Source organism: Vipera ursinii, assembly GCF_947247035.1.
Source record: "Vipera ursinii genome assembly, chromosome: 5".
Classification (NCBI taxonomy): domain Eukaryota; kingdom Metazoa; phylum Chordata; class Lepidosauria; order Squamata; family Viperidae; genus Vipera; species Vipera ursinii.
In genome coordinates this window covers 63,242,277-63,265,137 of record NC_139518.1, presented here as the reverse complement: position 1 = coordinate 63,265,137, position 22,861 = coordinate 63,242,277, and the positions used below count along the sequence as shown (strand labels likewise).

The window sequence follows — 22,861 nt, the reverse complement described above, 5'->3', positions numbered from 1 at the left end:
TCACTGCATTGAATTTTGTTGGATAGGTGTTCAAGTCTGTCCTTGAGTTTATCTTCCAAAGTGCTAGCTATTCTCCCAAGGTTGGTGTTGTCTGCGAATTTGATGAGTTCTCATTCTATCCCCTCATCTAGATCATTTATGAAAATGTTGAAGAGCACTGGGCCTAAGACAGAAACTTGAAGTACTCCACTGCATGCTGAGAACTACATGTTGAATGTGATTGATCAGACAATGGTGAATCCATCTGTTGGTTGCACACATTGTGAATCATGTGCTGATTCCCTGTTTGCTGAGTAACACATATGCAAGTATGAAGACAACCCATGAAGGATTAAAATATATCCCAGATGATTTGAGGATTCTATATATTGTAGACTAGATTCTGTTATTAAGAGTACTAATTATTTGCTACGCTGTTGGAGATTTGGGATGGTATATTCCAGTAATATATGTGGATTTAAGAATAATTGGAGTAACCATTTCTCTTACTGCCAGAAAAAAATAAATCTGTTCAACTTAATAATCATGGTGCCCTGGATACTTTACCAAATGCTTTGTTGAAATGAAGATATGTCTACTGCAGTTTCACATTCTACTTAGTAAATTACCCAATCAAAAATGAGAGTAGCTTACTCTGGCAAGGCTTATTCTTGACAAATTCATACTGCCTTCCAGTAACTATCACATTGTTTTCAAGATGCTTATAGATTTATCTCTTTATGATCTGTTGCAGAATCTTCCCAAGAATTAATGTCACACTGACTGGTCCTGGATCTTTATTTTTTCTCTCCCAATTTTTGGGTACTTCACCCTCTCACTACATTTATCACAGATATTAAATAAAGGTAACCAAATGATCAGTTATTTTCTACAGAATCCTAGAATACAATCATGTGGTCAACTAATTCAAAGTAAACAGACATTTCTTGACCACATTTCTGTCATCCTCCTTCATTCTGCTCTTTATAATTATTTGTGGAATCATTAGTCTCCTGAAACTGAATCTAAGATGGAAATTGAGTAGTTCTACCTTTCCCTTTCTTATATTTGTGAACAGAGATTCCTTTCTTCTTCCTTGAAGAAGCCCTTTTTATTGTTCTTAACAGGGCTTTCCCCCCCAACTTCAGCTCATTCTGAGCCTTAACTTTTCTGAAACAAACTTTTCAGTATATATAGGCACCTTTTCTTGGTGACCAATCATTTTTTTCCATTTGTTATATGTATCCCTTCCCCCCCCAAAATGGTACCTTCATGTTGACAGAGGGCAGTCTACATTTTAGTAGCTTCTTCCTAGTATGCAGTAAAGATTATTATGACTTCAGATGGGGTTGTGAAACCAAGAAGCTCATTTCAAGCCTCCAGTCTAACTGAGCTATGACAAATTGAATGCCTGAGATTTCTTCTGAGGTCATAGCTGAGTCTGTGACAATATCCTTCTCCTTTCTCCAGTGAACAAACTGTGGTTCAGGACTTCCACTTTCAGTCAACACAGATTTCATTACAAAAGTGGCTATGCTTTGTCCAAACATAATTTATCAGTTTTATCAGATATAATCCATGTTGTCCAATGGTCCATCATTTTGAAAACAGAAACAAAGACCCTAAAACCGTATCTCTTACCCAATTTTCATAATCAATCATAGTACTCCTCTTTTCTTTTCTGTTCCTTTTCTATGAATGGAAAGAATGCATAAATATTTTTTCCTTTTTTCATGTTCTATCTTGTACTTGTTTTAATATTTTCTTCAAAGTGTTTGATAAAAATATTAGAAATAAAATAGAAATAAAGTCACCAATTAACATAACTTTTCTCTTTGGTTTCTTGCAGGATACAATTGCATCCTCTCTACCCTTTTTCCTTTACTGCAAGACCACTCAAAGCCTTTTTTTTTCAGGACAGGAGGCTTAAAGCTGTTTCTGAAACTAGAATATTTATTTACCATATTTACATGCTACCTATTTCTTGCAACCCTAGGTAATTTACAATATATAAAAATCACAACATACATAAGCCATTGTAAAAAAAACCCAATTAATAAATAACATTCTTGTTATTCTCAAACCTATCTTCCAACTTGAATGTCTTCCCAAAAATACTATTGTAATTTTTTTTTGCAAAGATCATACATTTGTAGAAATACATCTGTTCTCCAGCCATGCTGATCTAGATGGAGTGGGCTACCTCTGAAAATGTGGTTTTCTGAGTCTTAACTCCCAATTACTATAAATCATTAAATGTAATGCGATTTAGGACTTCCTGCTGGTCAGCTGTGAAGGTTACAGGGGGATGCAGTCATCGTAATGTGTGCCAGTTGACAAACACCCAAACTGCAATCACATGACCATGAGGACTCTACAATAGCTGTAACCATGAGAACTGGTCATAAGCCTCCTTTTGAATTTGAATTTTGAGTAGTCAGTAAGCAAGGACCACCTATACTTTGCCAAACCAACTAATGGTGACCAGAAAGCGGGTAGCCATATCTTCAAGAGCAGCTCCACAAAATCTAACTAACTAATCTAATTTACAAATGATATAAGCATGACTCACTGTCTTTAGTGACAGAGAATTTGTCCCATATCTGTTGTTTCCACCTATTATCTATTAGTCCCATTCTTTTGTTTATTTTCTTTATGGAGAATTCTTCCTACCAATTCTTGTGTAGACAAGATTTGATAAAACTGCCATTGGCTGAGATGTAGCCAAGTCATTGTTTTAATTCTGTACAGGCTTGTAGTTGTAGCAATCAATGCCAGGTCACTCTCAGGAACTTGAACAGACCATAAGTTTACAAGTCATGACTGCAGAGCCTTGTTCCACTCATATTAACTGTTTTTAAAGGAACAAGCACTGAAGAATTATTTATTTCTTATTGTTCCTTTCTTGGACTTTCTAATAGTGTTACTGTTCACTTAGAGAAAAATTTCATTAGGAACTTGCCCACTGAATTTTACTAAGAAACTCCTGTTTGTTTCCCATTTCTTTGCTTCTTCCCTGTGCCAAAATCCCTGTGCCAAGTCTTCCTAAATCTAACAATAACCTTAAGTAAGTTTAAATGATTAATGATCTGAACAGTGAGGGGCAAAAGGATTGTAAATAGAAATGACTAAGTGCAGGGAAAAATAATTTCTCACCTGCTAGCATAAAGCTGAACCAGTGTTTTTTTGTGTGTGTTTTTTCAAAAAAGTAAATTAATATATAAATGAATATCTCACAGATTCAAGTGTACAATATTGGATGGAACTGTGTAATAAAATAAATTTTATCCAAAAATGTATTGAAATTACATTTTTGTTTTGGTAAACTAAGAAATGAAATATAAATAGTTTCTTTTTGCTTGTCCATTATTTTTTATCCACTCAATGTTTTCTGTTTCATTCATCTGAACAGAAATTGTGAATATTTTGCTCATACGTATATGTATTACTGTGAACAGATCTAGCTGTTGAAACATGTTACAGAATTTCTGTATTTAGTTAAAAAGGAATGTGAAATTGTATTACTTATCATGAAAGAACACTGGAATTCTAAAATATGTTATCATTTGTAATTGGATGATTATTGCAAGCTATATAATCAACTATAAAAATTTTTTAAACAAAGTTTAAAAATAATATATATTTGTCAAAAGAGGTGGTACAATTTATCATTATCATTCAGAAATTAAAACTATTCAATCTTACAATTTGTAAAATTATTTTTGTGCAATTATTTTTAAATTCAAGAAATATTTCCTAAGATATAAGCTAGGTAGACAGTAGCAACTTTTAAATGACTTTTTAAATTTCTCCTAGCCTTTATTTAAGGAAAGGCTTAATGAGATATATAGGTAATCGTTGACTTATGACTGGTTACTTAATGACAGTATGAAGTTATGGCAGAACATCCAAAAGCTTCTTACGACCCGATTCCAAAGTTACAGCTGTTGCAGTGCCCCTGCAGTCATTCACCCTTATGACTAACTATAGGGATGCTGCAGTGCCCCCTTCCTATCTCCCTCCATTTGCTCCCAGAGGGACCCACAGGCCTTGGGACGGTTTCCCACCTGACTGGACTCCATATCCTTCTCCTCACTTACCTTCTGAAGATTTCCAGAACTCCATTTAAGAACAAAGGCAAGCTGCTCTGTTCTGGCCTGTATGGTACAATCCTAGATGTGGCCACCATTTTCAGAATGGCCACAATTCAATGTGTCCAGTGTCAAAAATGGCAGCTACTTTGGTATTGTTCCAGAAGGCTCAGGAATGGAGCAGCCTCTGGAGATCTTCAAAAGGTTAAGTATACAATGGGTGATGTGAAGTGAGGAGGAGGATGTGGGGCCTGGTGGGATGGGAAGAAGACCCAAGACCTGAGGGACTCCAAGGGACAGGAAGCAGACCATGGGATACCTCAGGGAGGGAATGAGGCACAGGGCAGGACCTGTGCTAGGCCTCCCAGGGCCCCTGAGGCACCCCATACTCTGCTTAATGATCCACACATTTGTTTAATGACCACATGTCGAAGACTAGGTATGGGGGGGTCATCACATGGTAGCTTCCAACTATAATGATTACTTCTGTCCATAATGAGTAAGTCCATTACAGTTTCTGGTCGAGGACTATCTGTATATTCACCATCACTTCCCATCAAGCTCATACCTTGAAGTGGCCCATCTATTATAATTATATATCCTTACCTAAGTTTTAGGATGGAGGAAGGGGTCTTGTCTGAAAAATTGGAAATATAAACTATTTTTGGCACATATTAAATGTAATAGTTTGCAATTATTGTCTATTTGTCCAAAAGTGGATTCAAACTTCTCACGTTTCCTAAATGCTAAGAACCAGACAAAGCAAGTTCAAAGTTTCAGACAGAAAATTCAAGAACAATGAAAGGCAATAAAATTTGTTACATAAATGCTAACAACTAAGTAAAAAAATATTGCTGATAGTTTAAAATGCAAAAGGAAGGAAGCAAAGTAAACACGTAGCAATGCTCAAACTAGCTGCCTTTTTCCATTTATGACTACACTACTATACACAATTAGAGCCAAAATAAAAATGAAGTTGTTTGATTAAAAGCAATCTGTTCGCAAAATGTGAAATCCTAGTTTTGTAAAGGTCTGCACAGGTTAAGGCATTGTAAACAGATATTTTACCTGCTGTTCATAAACAACTCATTAGTACCACAGTAACAGAAATGCACAAATCAGTTCTTAAAAAAAATACAGGCATTGCAGTTGTTACCTCCACAAGCAGCTCAAGCCATTAAAGTCATTAAATATGCTGCAAAAAACTCTAGCTTTTTCATTCAGTTTGTTTCACTGCCTGAAAATTCATCTTTAAAAGCTGTCCCTGTTATTTCCCTTTAGAGATAGCTACATAAAACAGATTGGATAGCTGTTCGCTAACCCCCTAACCTATCATTAATTATTATTTATCACATTTGTACATTATTTTTCTTTTAAGCCTTACAGGAAAGACAGCCTACAAATGTGATGAATTATATTTCTTATTGTTAATACTTCACACAAAGCAACTCTCTGAAAGTACATATTTTCTCTACAGGGAAGATGAGGTGAAAAATGAATTCTAGAACCCAAAGTGCTCAATAATATCTTTAATAATAATAATAATAATAATAATAATAAGTTGGAAGGGACCTTGGAGGTCATCTAGTCCAACCCCCTGCTCAGGCAGGAAACCCTATACCATTTCAGACAAGTGGCTGGCCAGTCTCTTCTTAAAAACTTCCAGTGTTGGTCCATCTTTAAGTTTAAGGAACTGATTCTGGAGGGAGGGACATCCATCTCCATTATATTTTGCCAAAATGATCAGGCCGACAACACATATTTGTTCTCAATAATACCCACTAGTCCAATTATGCAATTTCAGGCTGGATGTTATCTTTTTTACCTTCAGATATACAAAACAGCTCAGCCTCAAAAATTGTTTTGCTACGCTGCCCGGAAGCACTGCAATTTTGAGATGCTTAAGCCTTTCCTTGCCTGAGTGGACAGCCAACTTTCCTTCCTGTTGCTGTCACCACTGGGTGACTGAATGATGAGCTAGCAGAAAGATATCTGCTTCCAAGGTGACTGCACATTGATGACTGCAGGGGGCAAGATGGTTAAGCATTCAAACCAGCTTCTCACCCTGTGAAGACAAAACAGATTCTGGATCTCCTCTATTCCAGGAGTGGCTGTCACTAGCCTGAGGTTATAAATGCTCTCTGGGAAAGAATACAATAGTGGCCAAAATTTGTGGAAACCTTTTGGGAAAAGTGTATTTTTGAGGATTGATGGCTAATAACACCACTTTTTTTTTTGGAGTAATACCATAAAATCATATATCAATGGAAAGTTAATTTAATCAAGAATGTAATGCAACTAAGTTCGTTCAATTATCTGTACTGTATTCTATGAAAAGTTATAGCCAAATAACCAGAAAAAGGAAGCACAACTTGCTTAGGTTGATATCAGGTAGCTTTCCTTCATCTGACTGTAGCCAATGAGCATGAGTGTCAACACTGCATGACAATGAGTGTTTAGAGAACCAATCAGGTGTCATCTTGTTTTGGCAATGAGCCAATCAGATCACAGTAGGATTCAGTTATTGATGTCATGTATTGAAGCTGAGAGGAGGACATTTGTCAGTGTGTTATGTGATCGCTATCAAGTTGGTTGGGTTTTTTTGTGTTCTTTCATTTGGAGAGCTTGTAAAACGTAATAAAATTAAAGTAAAGGTGCACAGAGTTGACTGGTTTCCCAGAAAGTGATATAAAATAGTATTATTAAGTGAACAAGGCTACAGTTATAAAAAAATTAGAAGAAAAATTGGTGGAAACTTAACCAAAGGTGGCATTTCTACTGTACACTTTTCCCAAAAGGTTTCCACAATTTTGGCTACTACTGTAAATATATATAGTTGTTTTGGAACTGTTGGTGAGACTGTTAAAAGTCGTTGGCACTGTTTGAATTTGTTCTACCAGCAGCAAGATCTGACTGCTGGCCCAGTGATGGATTCTACTGCAAATCAGGGCTGTTTCCAGAGGAGGCAGAGGAGGAGAGGACCTGGAGCTTATGGAGCAAAGGAACTGGATAAGGCTGTCGGCAGGCCCAGAGGAAGAGAGAGAGGCTTTTGGAGGAGTTGGTGGCGGCGGCAGCGTGCTCCAGGGGCGAAAAGAAGCAAGGCCACTTTAAGGAAAAGGTGGAAGAGTCAGGATCAGAAAAAGGAAAGAAGGCGAGGTTGTCAGAATACAAGCGAATTTGAGGGCTAATCCACATGGAGCCCCATTTCCACCTGTCCTGTGTGCCATTGTTCACTCCCTAGAGACTAAAATGGACAATGTGAAATTTGAGCGGGCCACGAACAAGAAGGATATATCGGAGGTGGTGACCCTTTGAGAGCTGTATGCAACGAAATTTCATTTTTATGTATGCCGATTGGTGTACATTCAAAGTGACAATAAAGTTATCATTATCAATGTAACTTCAGTGTTACAGTGGACAATGTAACATGTCCAATATGTAAAAAATAAATTGACATGGATTAATATAGGTAGTCTTTAGCACACAACTATTTGTCTAGCAACTACTCAAAATTACAAACGACACTGGAAAAAGAGACTTATGACCAGTCCTTGCACTTATGACCATCCTAGCATCCCCAAGATCATGGGACCAACATTCAGAAAACCGGCATATATTTAGGATGGTTGCAGCATCCCGGGGTCATAAGATCATCGTTTGTGATCTTCCCAGATGGCTTCTAGCAAGTAGAAGAAACTGGATTCGCTTAACAACTGCCCTGACTCGCTTAACAACTCTGACAAAAAAAATCAAAGTTTTCATTTTTTTCCATCACAAGCCCAAAATCCATAAGTCATTTTCCAAATTAAAAAAAAATAGATATGTTCTTTTCTTTGAATAAAACAATCAATATAACCAGTGCTTGTTTTCTAAAAAAAAAAAGGTGCCGAAACTCTCATCTTGGTGGGCGCAGGAGGTGGGGGGCAGGGGGGGCGCTGCTGCAGTCACAGGTGCAAGGGGTGTTGGTGGCGGGCTGCCCCCCGGGGCTGGAGCCAGCATGGCTGTTGCTGTGGCAGCAGCGGGGCCCGCTTTATATGGCGGGGCTGTGCAGGGCGGGCGGCAGAGGTGGGGCGGGCCAGGCAATGCAGGGCGGCCACTTAGGCATGCAGGGTGAGGTGACAGTGGCGCAGGTCCAGCACCAGGTAGGCCACCAGCTTGGCTGACACAGGTGAGCACAAGGAAGCACATGGTCTTCGCAGAACTCACCTCCCTCTCCTTGTCCTCTCTTACCTAGTTGAGATGGTGTAGTTAGGCAGCAGGGAGGGATGCAAAGTTCCTGCCAACTCACCTTTGCTGCAGACAACTTGCCGGTGCAACGTTTTCCGGCCAGGTCTTTTGGCATGCTCAGCAGCAATTCCTATTGGCTTTTGAAAGCCAATAGGCTTTTGAAAGCCAATAGAGAGCTTGTGCAAGAGCTTTTTTTTGTGCAAAAAAGGGTGCCGGAACGCCATTCTGAGCGTTCTATGAGAAAAAAAGCCCTGCATTTATGTTTTAATCTTATGATTTTAAAAATATTGTAAGTTGCCCCAAACCTCGCCATGTGGATTGTATACAAATATTATATAATCAGTAAATAAAGGTAGAACATAGGTTAAATATACATCAAATGATAATATGCTTCCCTACAAAGTCAATTCTTGCTCAATGACATACCAAGGAGTTAACTTGGAAAGGCAAGAGGAAAATCTAGAAGAGGTCTGTGCAACTTGTAGAAGGGAAAGGCCCACACTGATAAATTAAAAATCTTTGTGGTCTGCAAAGGAATGCTGGTGGGCTAATCAATGATTTGGTGACTAGAGGAGCATCTACAGTGTTGGAGCTCATGGTCATGGTAAACCACTAGGCAACATGACTTTCAAGGCAGTGGTGGTGATTTTATTACTTGGTAATAAAATGCTTGGTAGGCTGCATGTACAGGCCTGGTCTAGAATTTATTTTGGAGCATTCAACTATCTAGAGCAGGCATGTCAAACTCATTTTGTTTGAGGCAACTTCTTATAAAAGAATTGCCATTAATTTGTTTTAATAAAATAATTTAAATCAATTTTGCACTTGATTTCAAATTAAATGAATTATATTGGTTGACAATGAGATTTTTTTTAGTACAATTGCTGAAAGCAATAAACTGGTTTTAGGTATATGTGTGCACTAATTATTTCAACACCAATACATTTTAACAACATATTCTATTTGTAAATGAATGCAAATGCAAATTATACAATTTTTTTGTGCAAAAATAAAACAAAATAACAGATTTAAAAGGTGTTATCGTTAGTTATATTTAGATAAAAAATAATTCCATCATCCAAAACTTTGTTATACTGTATTTAACGAACAGATGCTTTGGGATTAAAAAAAAGATTGACTACATTTGATTGTGTATCACCATGGCATTAAAACAAAATTTCAATAGTGTATGAAAAATAAAGGTTCCCTAAACGTCCGCTGGCTATATCTATACATTTTCCTTGCCTTCTTTTTAGCCTTTTTTTCAACTTCCCAGCTTAAAAAAGGCAAGGCACTGGGAGCTGAAAGTTACAGAGACTGTTTAAGCAGGTTGCCAAGCAACCTGTTCACACTCGGCCCTTCTTACTCTCCCACTTTTAAATTAGCCTGTACAGATCACATTTCCTTTGATTTGAGCCATCTGAAGGCCTGTCGCTGCGATGCATTCTGCTGCTCTGCAACCTAGCTGCCTGAGGAGAATTTGGCTCTCTGGAACAGTTTCCTTCAGCTTTTTTTGTGTGTGTGCAAAAAAAAGGTGCCGGAATTCCATTCTGAGCGTTCTATGGGAAAAAAAGCCCTGGATATATCACATACAATTGAAGATTGTAATTAGTTGCGTGTGCACATTCAGCAAGTGTGATGTATTTGTGCTGGAATTTCTAGGCCTCTTTCCAACCACATGCAGAAAAATTTGTAACAAACATTGGAATTCTTAAGGCCATGTTTGGTATTTCCCAGCAATCTGTTACTGGAAGGAAAAAGCAATCCATGCTGCGTTACTGATCCCAGAGAAGCATTTGCATGTATGCAGGTATCCTTAGGGTGCCATAGTTATGGATGAGAAATATTGGTTGCAAAGTTGGCATTTCTGGATGTAATACAGATATTTTGGACTTATTTTTGTTTCTTTGCATGTTTGATATTTTTAAAAAGGCATATGCTACTGACTACGCTTATGCACATATGTAACATCTTTTGCTAGGATACATGACCATTGCTTGTCCAGAATCTGAAAAGTGAAAGATTGTGACTAAACAAAATTTTAATGTACAGATAATACCACCAGAAATTATTTTAGCCTTTTTAATGAATGTTGTTATTGATGTTAAGCTCACCATGGAAAACATCATATATTGTTATGTATATTTATTTATTTATTTATTTATTTTAATTCCATTTATATCCCGCCCTTCTCTGAAGACTCAGGGTGGCTTACAAGCTTAGCAGTAGCCTTCATTCTATGTATATGCCTGCTTATTAGGGCTTTCATACACCCCCAAGCGGCATTATTACAAGACTGAAGTGCAACATAACTAGATTCTAAATAATCTATTTTTTAAAACACACAACAGTCCAAACAGTAAAAGTAAAGTCCAAATTAAGAATATTTCATTTTAAAGAATTGTTTAATTTAAAGTGGTTTAGTTGTAATAGATTATTTTGTTATCTAATTTACCTTCCAAAAGACAGAAGCAGATGAAAAATGTGAGGTTCTTTCCTGTTGGCTTTTTTGAATTAGCTGTTTTAGATTCTAAAAGTTTAGTTCCTAGGGTAGGCAACCTTGGCTCTTTTATGACTCAAGGACTTCAACTCCCAGAATTCCTGAGCCAGCATGGCTCAGCTTGGAAACCTCTCCCTTTCCCCTCAGCATGGCTGGCTCAGGATTTCTGGGAGTTGAAGTCCACAAGTCATAAAAAAGGGCCAAGATTTCCTAGCCCTGCAATAGGCTTTCAGAGGGAGCTTTTTTTTTTTGCAAAAAAAGGTGCCGTAACGCCGTTCTGAGCGTTCTATGAGAAAAAGAGCCCCGAATTTAACCATTACCATTTTAATTTTGGTTTTACTGATTAGATAGGTTCATTGTTATACAAATGGCCAGTACAGATAGTCCTTGACTTACGACAGTTCATTTAGTGATCGTTCAAAATTACAACAGCACTGAAGAAAGGGACACTTATGTCACACTTATGACATTTGCAGCATCCCCATGATTGTGTGATCAAAATTCAGACGCTTGGCAACCGACTTATGACTGCTGCTGGGTCCCAAGGTCATGTGATCACCTTTTGCAACCTTTTAACAAACCAAGTCAATGGGGAAGCCACATTCACTTCACAACTGGGTTACAAACTTATCAACTGCAGTGATTCATTTAACAACTGATGCAAGAAGGTTGTAAAACGGGGCAAAAATCACTTAACAAATGTCTCACTTAACCACAGAAATTTTGGGTTCAATTGTGGTCATAGGTCAAGGACTGCCTGTGTAAATTACTGTGTAAAAGTAAAGCGTTGAGGCTGCAATTTTATTAATATCTATTGTACTAAAAAGTCAATGCCTTCCCCCCCCCTTGTATTTCACCCTTTTCACCCTTTTCTTTTTCCTCTGACAGTTCCCATAATTTTCATTTTCCTTTCTATTTTATATTCGGATAAACTAATACAAATTTGTAACCTTAAGAAACAATCATGGCAAAAAATGTAGTAAAATCAGGTGCAACTGTCTTAACAACTAGCCTGCTGAGCAACAGAAATTCTAGCCCAGTTGTGGTCATAAGTTGAGGACTTATACATGTCCCAGGATAATGTTGCAGGATCCAATCTGGGTAGATCACCAGGACAAGAGGTTTAGTCTTCTGAGCTTTCGGCCTCATGCCAAAGCTCAATCTCTACTAGATTCTTAAAAATAATGATACAACATGCACTATTTTTATTTTTTCCAATCTGTGGAATCTAATATGGACCTGGGATAGAATGGGGAGAAGGAGGAATTTAATCAGAAGAATTGGAAATATTTAGTCCACTGTTCATCTTGTGTGTGTGTGTATTAAATTGATGCACTTCTCATATAATATCTAATGCAGGAAAGAGAAAATCTTTCATGTTCTCAACATTCAAAACGAGCAATATCAAATTGCTGGTCATTTTGTTTGATATTCTCAGCAAAGAAAAGCAACTGAAGGCTGGATGTCTTATCACTCCAGCTCTTAAGGTTCAGAATCAGTAACAATAATTCAGAAGGTTCACTTTTGTAGTGACCCCACCTACAAGTCTCATAAAAGCAAACTATTTTCTTTAGAGTTAAAGCTTAGCTTGCTGAGAAGTCTTATGAACCTGCAGAGGTTATTCCCATAAATCTCTAATAACTTATTAGTTCCTGGCTAATTGGAAATGCCACTTTGCTCTTCCTCACGTCTCAAATACCCTACTATTATTCTCACACAGAGTTTTCAACTTTTGGTCAAAGTAATGTAACTTGTTTGGTTTTTTTCCCCTTATTACCTTGCCCTTGTCAAAATAATGGATAATTTCTTGATAGAGCTGATCTTTGAGTTGTCCTTGCGTTGCTGCCTGGTAGCCATCTCGTTGAGTAAGATGCGCTGCACATGGTTCTTCAGACCACTATATCAAATGAAAGCCATGAGGAAATTAAACATTAATAATGATTAATGCATGCATAGCTTTATCCTGCTTTAAACAAAACCAAGGAATTTATTTATTAATTTATTTATCAATCTAGTTTATACACTGGTCATCTCACCAAGGGGGATTCTGAGCAGCACACACAACAGGTAAGATCACATATGAAATCCACAAATATTTTTAAAAAAACATAAAAATCACACTAACAGTAAATACAGTGGTAACTCAGTACTCGACTGTTCTGAAAGTTGTCAAATTTGCTACTCAGCACATTTTGATGGGAATTTTTTTCCCCCAGTACTCATCATTTGTTTGGTACTTGGTGCACAACCTAAAAGTTGTCGGTATCAGCTGCCTTGTGACTCACTACCCTTTCCAGCCAAAACAAAGGGTCACATACTAGTCATGTGGTTTGTTTGGCACTCATTGTTTTTAATACTCATTATGCCTCACAGAACCAATTAATGATGAGTAACGAGGTACCACTGTACTGAAAAAACACAGGTGAAATTAGTTTGTGAGGAATTTTTTCAGGATGTAGAATATGACATTGGTGCTAGAATTTCAGAGTTCACCTACTGAAGGAGGTCAGGAACTAAATGAAAAGCTGTTTCACACAAAAATGCCTCACATAATCATTCATAGAATTGTTTCTGTTGTAAATGAGCCTGCAGCATGGATCAATTTTGAGTAAATAGAACAATAGGAGAAGAGAGGGATTATTGAAAAAAATTAGTACGTTGTAACCCATCTTCAGGTTTCAAAAATCAAAATATCAGTTCCTGAAGGGAAGATGAAGGCACAGACTCTGCCCTCTTTCTTCAGCCCCAATCCCTCTACGCTGATAGGGAAAATCTGCAAGGAAAAATCAAACCAACCAATCTGCAGTCATATTGGGGATTCATGTGGCATCATATCTGAACAGATTGAATTGTATTATCAATACTTGCCATCAAGAGGTAGAAGACAAACAAATTGTATATGACTAAATTACTGTTTAAATTATAAAACATATTCATTAATTGGTTATTTTAAGAGATTCACAAATGAGCATACAGTTGAAAAGGCTTCCAAGAGATGGCAAACAATTCAATCATTGATTATTGTTCCCAGTTTTAGGCCAGTATTACAACACATAATTTATAGAAGTTCAAAATCAACATATGTAGAATGCAATTGCATGCCCATGGATTTCAACACAGCTGCTATTAAATGTTATGTGTGGGTCTTTTATCTTACATGGAAAAGATGAATAAAGCTTTTCTGTATCATTGAATCAATACAGGACTAAAATCACAAGTATTTCATACAAAGGGATCCTGCCAAATATATAAATTAGAGCTAATATATTTTAAAGAATTTTCATGAATTGAATACTAAAGTATTTAAGCTAACAGAGAATAATATTGATACTGAAGGTATGCGGGCATAGAGAAATCTTTTTGTGAATATGTATCTTTATTAATTAACACAAAGAAATCAGAAAATTATCTTGATTTTGATTTTGAAATGTTATACAACAGTTGTAAAATCATTTTAAAATTTAACAACTTCAGGCCTCTCTATGAGACAGTATTATGCTATAATTTTAGTTTCACACAAATATAAATACAGAAAAAGCAGAATAAAAGAACATGTTCACCCTAGCATTTGGGTATATCTGATCATATTTTGAATTTTGTCATGCTTTGTTTTTAATACCTTTGTTTGAATTATCTGAAAGTAAAGACTAATTGAAGCTGAGTGAAAACACAAATAAGCTGTGCAGGTTCTTCTTCAAACATCATTAGGTTTGGATATTTCCCAAATACAGAATCCGATTCCCTTTTTCCCCCCTGTGGGAACGGCCATTTTTTTGCCTCTCAACCTTCAGCTTTCCCAAACATTTCTTATTGGCCTCTACGTGAATTACAGTGATGAGCACACTCTCCTGGTTCACACAGAAAGGCATGTGGGAGGTTTGGGAAACGCTATGATAAAGCTTTCACAAGATCTTTTAGTATCTTGTTTTTGTAATGATCTCATAGGCACCTGAGTAGTTCTCACTATGTATCCAATTATCACTATGTATCCTATTTTTTGAGATTGATGGGGTTTATGTAATGTTGTATTTGGTATTCTGAAAAGGGAGGTGAATAAAAGTTCAGCGGGCAGTTGCTCAGGGAGTTTTTTGGTGAGACGAGGCTGCCTGGCTGGTTCAGAGCATCTCTATCGACCCGGGTCTGAATTCTTTTCTCTACTCCCCCCCCACTGTGGGTGCAATTAATTCTGGATAGGGTTAATGTCACCTTCTCACTCAGTTTGGCCAAGTAACCATATCCTTGGGTCTTAATTTATTAATATTTTCAGGATTTTTAAGTTCTTAAAAGTTAATGTACATCTCAGTTCTTGCCCCTACTCAGAACTTGCATAATCTCAGCATGGCACACTTTTTTGCTCATGATCTTGGTTGTTACTGAGACATTTCTCTCTTTGTTGGCTGCCTTCAAGTTGGAAGGCATGGTTACTGCCAAGTTCCAAACCTACTTCCAAGTAGCATCACTGCTGCTTACTGAGGTTTTTCTCAAGCTGCTAAACCTTTAGAACTCAATCAGCACTTGCATGCAGAGGTAGTAGCTGCTGCTGCTATTGTTGCTCCAACTTCCTTTACTATGTTATTTTTTTTCTCCCATCTTCTATACATATTTTTCCTGTCACCAAGTCTTTCTTATCCGAAAAGCTTTGGAAAATATGTCAAACAAGCTATGGATATATCTGCATCCCGGAAAAGAGGCAATTGACATTGGCATGCATACAAATAAGGTGGGGCTGTGTCTGATGAGCCATCCTGGTTTTTGGCAGAAAAGCAGGGATGTCATTTATATTGGAAGAATTTTCCAATGTTTGTTTGGGAAGTGGCAGCAGAGGAAGGAGAGAGAGTCATCTGAGTGAGTGTCAGAGGCTAGTGTAGAAGGCCAGTCTTCATCCTCTTGGTTAGACAGGCTAGTCTTGCCTCTCTAATATGGGTTTCAAATGTGTCTGTGCTGACCACCATGGCATAGCTAATCTGAAGTCAGGAAGACTGTCCTTTCAGTAGCAACCATTCAAACTGGCAAAATGAGCTGCTTATCATATTTAAACTTATAAACTTATAAACATATCTCGTGTTTTGTTATTTTAGAGTTTATAGCTCTACCAGACTGCTAGGGGGCAGTCCTAAATTTCTGGAAACAGAAAAAACACAATTCTGAGGAAATGTGAAGTGGAATACAGTGGATAGGGATCTTCTTATCTGTGATTACCTGTACATTGTGTTTTTTTTCCTTAAATAATTTATTTCTTCTTAACAATTAGAAAACTCAGTTTTAATAAAAGCTGTTTAGTGACAGCTTCATCCTTTAAGCATGACCTAAATGTCATTGTCATTTTCTTTTTTTTATAATAAAAGCACATGAAATTTTAGAGAAGATAGGTACATCAACTGAAAAATGTCTCTGCACTGGTCTTACAAATCTGCTGTAAACCTTTTCTGTTCTTATGCTGACATTTTTTTACATTCAACACAACTCAGCTGTCCTTTCATATTTTTTTTCTTATTTAAAGGTCCTCTTTAAATGTCCTATAACCTATCCTTTTGTCTCTATTTTTTTTTAAACATCTTTCTTATATAATATCAAAATAGATCACACACTAGCATGGGCCATATTAATGATTTTAAAATGAACCATAAATTCATCAGAAACTCATTTTCATCATTAGTATCAGTAATACAATGTTATGTATGTATGGTTTTTTAAAATATGGTATTTGTACATTTTCAACATGGCTTAGAAACATTAGGATATTCAGTAATTAGAATACTGCTCAACAAACACATATTACATTGAAATGCTGATAGGAAGAGATGGTCTTTCTGTCTCACAGAAATGCACAAATGCCATAGTCAGCTGGTTGCTGGGAAGTTTGAGAACTTGAAATGGAGGAAAGGGATATAGCGTGGTCCACATACATTACATCCTTGTGTGTGTCACTCCATTTCCACAGAACTCCCAGCTATGCAGTATGAATCCAGAGTCAGAAGAGGAGTTCTGTGCTTTACTTGTGCAAATATAGAATTCCCTGTCAGACTCTGTCATTCAGCATGGATTGGTAGGAAGATGTGAAAGGAATGGAAACGATGCCATCCAATAGGAACCAGTCAAGTGTTTTAAGGCAGATGAAACTGGAGATCCTAAGCTATGTAGGCACATAATCTGGCCTACATATTCATCCAAACAATATTATAAGGATGATTCAGCTTTATACCAGAATGACCTCTGTTCTGATAGATGCACAATGAAGGATGACTGTGCAGATTATACGGAGATTCTTAGTACCTCATCTGCAGTTTTTTGTGAGTTACCAGATTCAACCTCAAGTTTAGAGACTTACTTCTGAAAAGCTTGAGGAACAGAAGGAAAAGAAAAAAGTTTTCAGATTTCTATCCTTCCTGTTCCATTTATGGATGCCTTCAATCAGCAAGGAACAATTGTTTTTAGTAAAATAAGATGAACTTCATGACTTTGTTTTCTTTCTGTTTTCAAAAGTAAGGTATTTTACTATGTACTAATTTACCCAAAGGGTTAGTTAGCACATTATAAAATATCTACACACACACACACACACACACACACACGAACACACATATACACCAGACCAAAAAAATGAAGATTTATTTGAAATAGAGAACATTTCATTATCTTCTAAAATGGTGTGTGTGTGTGTGTGTGTGTGTGTGTGTGTAGATATCTAAGTTAATCTTGGAAGGACAAATTGCAAGAATACAACTATCACAATGCAAAGATTTATGTAATTCATCTCCCACCCCTTGATCATTATAGAAACGGGGAAAACTATTATGATTCTTTTTTTCTATCAAGTTAACATTTAAAGATATTTCAAGGCAGATATCAAGAGATGTTTATGTGGTGAACAGTTTTCTCATATTTTGAAGTATCCATATTATTCAAAAACTAAGGTGTTTGGAGAATGTTAAAAGTTGTAACCAGTCATCCTGCAGTGCTAAAAAATCTGCTACTCGAAAAAAAAAACACAACTGGGGAAGAAAACAAAGCAGGTACCAGTCAACAAAGATAAACTTGGAATATTGGTTATAAGTTTCAATACTTTACTTGCAATATTTGGATCCAAAGTAGGAAAGATCTTTCAGATCTAGCATGGCTGTTTGCTGTACTTGTCAGCCTATCCTCAAAGAAGTCTTGACTTTTCCGGGGCCTGCATGGTAGCCACTTGATTCAGAAAAACATGTGTTAAGAAGGCATTAAGGAAGTGTCAACAGAGCAGCGACATATGGTGGCATCACGTCACATCTCCTTAATTCAAACACATATTTTCTACATAGCTACCATGCAAATCTTGGAAAAAGGCAAGGCACCTTTTAAGGTCACACTACCAAGAATGGTGAAATGTGCCCCATACTGAATCCAGGACAGATGATAAATTGCATCTTGGTTAACAATCTGTACTGGCATTTGCTGTTAATGTTATGAGGTATTTTGCTTTTGCTTCCACCATAGGTCCTTGGGTGATTCACCTTAAACTATATTTCAAGCAGTAACAATCCTATACCCTAGCTTTCTGCTTCATTCTTATAAATATTCAGTGTATTTTGTATGTAGGTACTGTTTATTTCTGGAGAAAATTTTGCATCTTAAATTCTAAGCCTTAGAGATTAAAAACATTTGAAATATATATACCTTAAGAAGCTTTGCATGAAGAAGTAATGTGTAGGCGGCTTCGGTGTAATTATCACATTCTTTGTGCAGGTCACAAAGTTTGTACAAATACCTAAAGTAAAAAATATATATATAATTTTCAACAATATTACAAAATAATTATAGTTTAAGATACCATAAATGCCAAAATATGAATTAAAATTAATACGATTTTTATCTCATATCTCAAATAAAATAACATTTGGTATCTGGTATACAAAAGAAGTCAACAATTATATGAATAATGCATTTCATAAAGTTATATTTTCTATGGTTAAAAGATTCAGGGTTTTTTTTAAACACTGATATTCTGAAAAGGCATACAATATCAGCCTTCCATGCTTCCAAGTTTGGTAAAATGAGGACCCAGATTGTTGGGGGCAATGTGCTGACATTTGTAAACCACTCAGAGAAGTGGTGTATAAGTCTAAGTGCTATTGCTATATTTATGCTGATAATATTTACTATTGTTGCCTTAGTGTATATTATTATTCATATGTTTGAGTGTTGATAATTTTGCATTATTTTAATTTTATTTAGTTCCATATGCATTTTATATGTAAACCAGAGTCTGTCTGTCTCTCTCTCTTTCTCTCTCTTTTTTTTGCCACCCATCTTGCTGCAAGGCAACTGTCAGCGGCTTATAACATTAAATACAGTAAAACCATAACAATAAGGATATAAAATTATAATTAAAATATGGGAGGGGAGGGAGCAAGATTCACAGGGGGAAATGGGATCCACTTACGAGACCACCTGCTGCCAATGTCAACCTCCCATCGCCCAGTTCGCTCCCATAGAGTCGGCCTCCTCAGGGTGCCATCGGCCAGGCAATGCCGGCTGGCAACCCCCAGGGGGAGAGCCTTCTCTGTGGGCGCGCCGACCCTCTGGAATGAACTGCCTCCGGAGCTGCGGATGGCCCCTGACCTTCGATCCTTCCGCCGTGACCTGAAGACGTGGTTGTTCCAACAAGCGGGCCTGGACTGATCATGATTTTTAAATTTGGTTTTTATCGGCTTAAATTGTCCTTTATTTCTTTATTTATTGTTTAATTCTTTTTTAATCTTTGTATTCTATGTTTTTTAATTTTTTATTGTTGTGAGCCGCCCTGAGTCGTTAGGGAGAAGGGCGGCATATAAATTTAATAAATAATAAAATAATACATAATATTAGTCCATCAACCACCTCCAGCATGGTACTCCCCATTGAGGCCCCAGCTCAACTGGCAGAGATAGGTCTTCAGGCTCTTGTGGAAGGTTGAAGCCCCACAGAGGCTCTTGTAATAAATATATAAGATAAATACATATTTAACTTACTTCTGAGAACTTGCATCTCAGAAACGTATATAACACCTTTCTACCTGGGCATGATTGCATATTATATTAGAGTCTTGATGGTGACTGTAATATTGGAAGAGTAGAAAAGCACAGAGGGAGGAATTTTAAGACTTTCTATTCAGCCGCACTTGAAAGTCATACAACTCCATATTTCTATCCAGTTCAGCTATTCACTTTTAAGGAAAAATTCTTAATGATCCTAATGCATATTAAAAAATAACAACTTATTGTCATGGGAGTAGAAGTTACCAAGATAACTAATAGAAAGAAAGAAAAAATCTACCTTCCTGATGTAATTAAGTGCTAAATCCATTATTTTGGCTCTAGTTTTAAACTAATGAAACGTATATAATGTGCAGCTTTGTCCTCTGTACACTCATACAGAATTAGAGAAAATTTCTCTAATTTCTGTAATTCTGAGTAGGCTACATTTTGAGATGTAAATGATTAAAATGAAAGCTTCAAATGGAGGAAAGATACTTCCTCAAAGAAGTTCCACATATTATTAAAGAGTTACTCAAAAGCAAATAATCAGATGGTACTTCTAATATCTTTTGATAATTAGAATTATAACCTGGGGAAAGAGGTTTTTAATATCTATTGGAGAATGCCAGTATGCAGTTGTGATAATAAAAATAATAATAAAAAGCAATGAGCATTTTTCTCACTGCAGAAAGGTAGTTGATAATTAACATCCCCTTTCCCTGTTAAGAAACAAATTAAATCAGTGATAAACAAAAACAAATGAAAGGGCCAACAGCTCAAAAATTAGCTCTTGCTACCACAGAAAGTAGCAAAGAAATACCAGTCATAAAGTCATTAGAAGAAAGAAAACTTAACCACATATTGATAGATCAAAAGAAGTGGGAAGTGTTAAAAGAGCAAGGCAGCAGGATGAGGCCGGAGATGGGAGCAAAGGTACACAGTATCCCTGTCAGGAATCAACGTTAATATTTTGAAAAACTAAATGAATAAATTACACCCCTTGGCCACCAGTCTCAGAAAAAGAGATACAGTCCATCATTAAAAGCTTAAAGAGCAATAAAGCCCCAGGTGAGGATTTTTTACCAGCAGAATTATTTAAGAAATTTCCCAATTGGTGGGGCCCTGTATTAGCAGGTCTTTTTACACACATAAATAACACCTGTCATATAATTTTATTTTAATTTTATATTGTATTGTTTTTAAATTTTGCCTTGTAAACCGCCCTAAGTCCTTTGGGAGTAGGGCGGTATATAAACCAAATTAATAAAATAAATATACCAGATGGGTGGAAGATGGCAATAGTTGTCCCCATATATAAAAAAGGGAATAAAAAGGATCCTAGTAATTACAGGTCCATCAGCCTGATTAACATTGTAGCAAAAATATATGCTAGGTACCTTTTGAACAGAATTGAAATCTGGGTAGAGGAAAACAACATCCTCACAGAAGAACAAACAGGTTTTAGACAAAACAGATCTACTATTGATAACTGCTTTGTCTTGAACCATCTAATTGCCAAATATGCCTATAAGAGGAGACCCCTGTTTGCTGCTTTCATAGACCTTACATCAGCATTTGATATGGTAAATAGAGAAGTACTATGGAGTAAATTAATTATTAATTTAATTTTATTTTAATTTGTACATTGCACTGTTTTAATTTGCCCTCTAAACCGCCCTGAGTCCCTCGGGAAAAGGGCGGTATATAAATCTAAACAAACAAACAAATAAATAAATAAATTGACATCTCTTAAAATAGAACCCAGATTCCTGGCTTTGATTAGAGCCCTTTACACAAGTACCTGTTTGAGGGTGCAGTATGGGGTTAATGGGGCCCTGACTAACAGGATTCACACAAATAAAGGGATAAGGCAAGGGTGTATCCTGGCCCCATTATTATTTAATTTATACATCAATGACTTGCCAGGGTTAATGAAGGATACCATGGTACACATGCTGATGATCCTAAATACTTACTGTAACAGCTTGCTTTATGCTGATGATATGATTTTATTATCATACTCACAAGTAGGATTACGTAGGCTATTAAGAAGATTCAGCTCTTATTGCCAGGATAACTCCCTAATCATTAGCAAATCTAAATCAAAAATAATGATGTTTCGAAGAAACCATCAGAGACATAAGTGGCAATTAGATGGTGAACCAATTGAACAGGTTAACACCTTTGTATATTTGGGCGTAACTTTTTCCAAGACTGGATCTTGGGCCTGCCATCATCAACGGAGTACATTTAGAGCAAAAGCCGGTTTGAATTTACTGCTCAAACTAAAGAACCATAGTTACCCAGGGTCCCTAGCCCCATTACTCAAGACTTATAAGGCTAAGGTTACCACAATGCTCTTGTATAGAGCAGAAATTTGGGGTCTTTACTCAACCACAGTCCTAGAACAAACACAGTCCCAGCATTTGAGATGTATTTTGGGTGTAGATCCAAGAACATCTGCTGTAGCAGTTAGAGCTGAATTGGGAATTCATACAATTCATGCATTATCTAAAATTAGAGCTTGTAACTACAGCTGCAAAGTTAATGAAATGGAGACTGATAGACTCCCCAAGTTATGCCTACTAGAGCAAATAAAACTACAATCACAAATCTCCTGGATCACCAAACTAACAAATTTTGTAAGAAGCTGTGGCCCTCCTGTCTCTTGCATAACAGGAGAACAATCCAAAAAAAGAGTTGTCCAAAGAATTAAGGATATAGAAGCACAAACTGATTTAGCTATCCTTAGTAAAGTGGGTAACTTGAAATGGCTGAGTAAATACAAATGTACTTTTCAAGTAGACAGTTATTTGAAGTTACAATTCCCAAAACATCTTAGGGAGATATTTACGCAAGCGAGATTCGAACAGCTTGACACAATGGTCAGATATGGGAGATTTCATGCTATACCCTACAATGAGCATCTCTGCATTTGCGGAGCGGCAGAGGTAGAAGACCTGGCTCACATCCTATTTGACTGTTGCCTGTATAAGAGGGTGAGAGACAGGTATCTTGGTCTATATACCAAACAAATGACCCATTGGGATCCCCATATCAAAATAACTTAC

General features: G+C 36.7%; 1 protein-coding gene across 3 annotated transcripts in view; it reads right to left on the bottom strand.

Moving 5' to 3' along the window:
• DOCK1 (dedicator of cytokinesis 1) overlaps positions 1 to 22,861 on the bottom strand; it is a 455,801-nt gene that overhangs the window by 72,761 nt on the left and 360,179 nt on the right. For all 3 annotated transcript variants that reach the window (XM_083364099.1, XM_083364098.1, XM_083364097.1), the window contains 2 exons: positions 18,451 to 18,541; positions 12,575 to 12,694 (listed from right to left, as the gene is read on the bottom strand). In XM_083364099.1, coding sequence (XP_083220225.1) covers positions 12,575 to 12,694; positions 18,451 to 18,541 — 211 coding nt within the window. The remainder of the gene's footprint in view (positions 1 to 12,574; positions 12,695 to 18,450; positions 18,542 to 22,861) is intronic.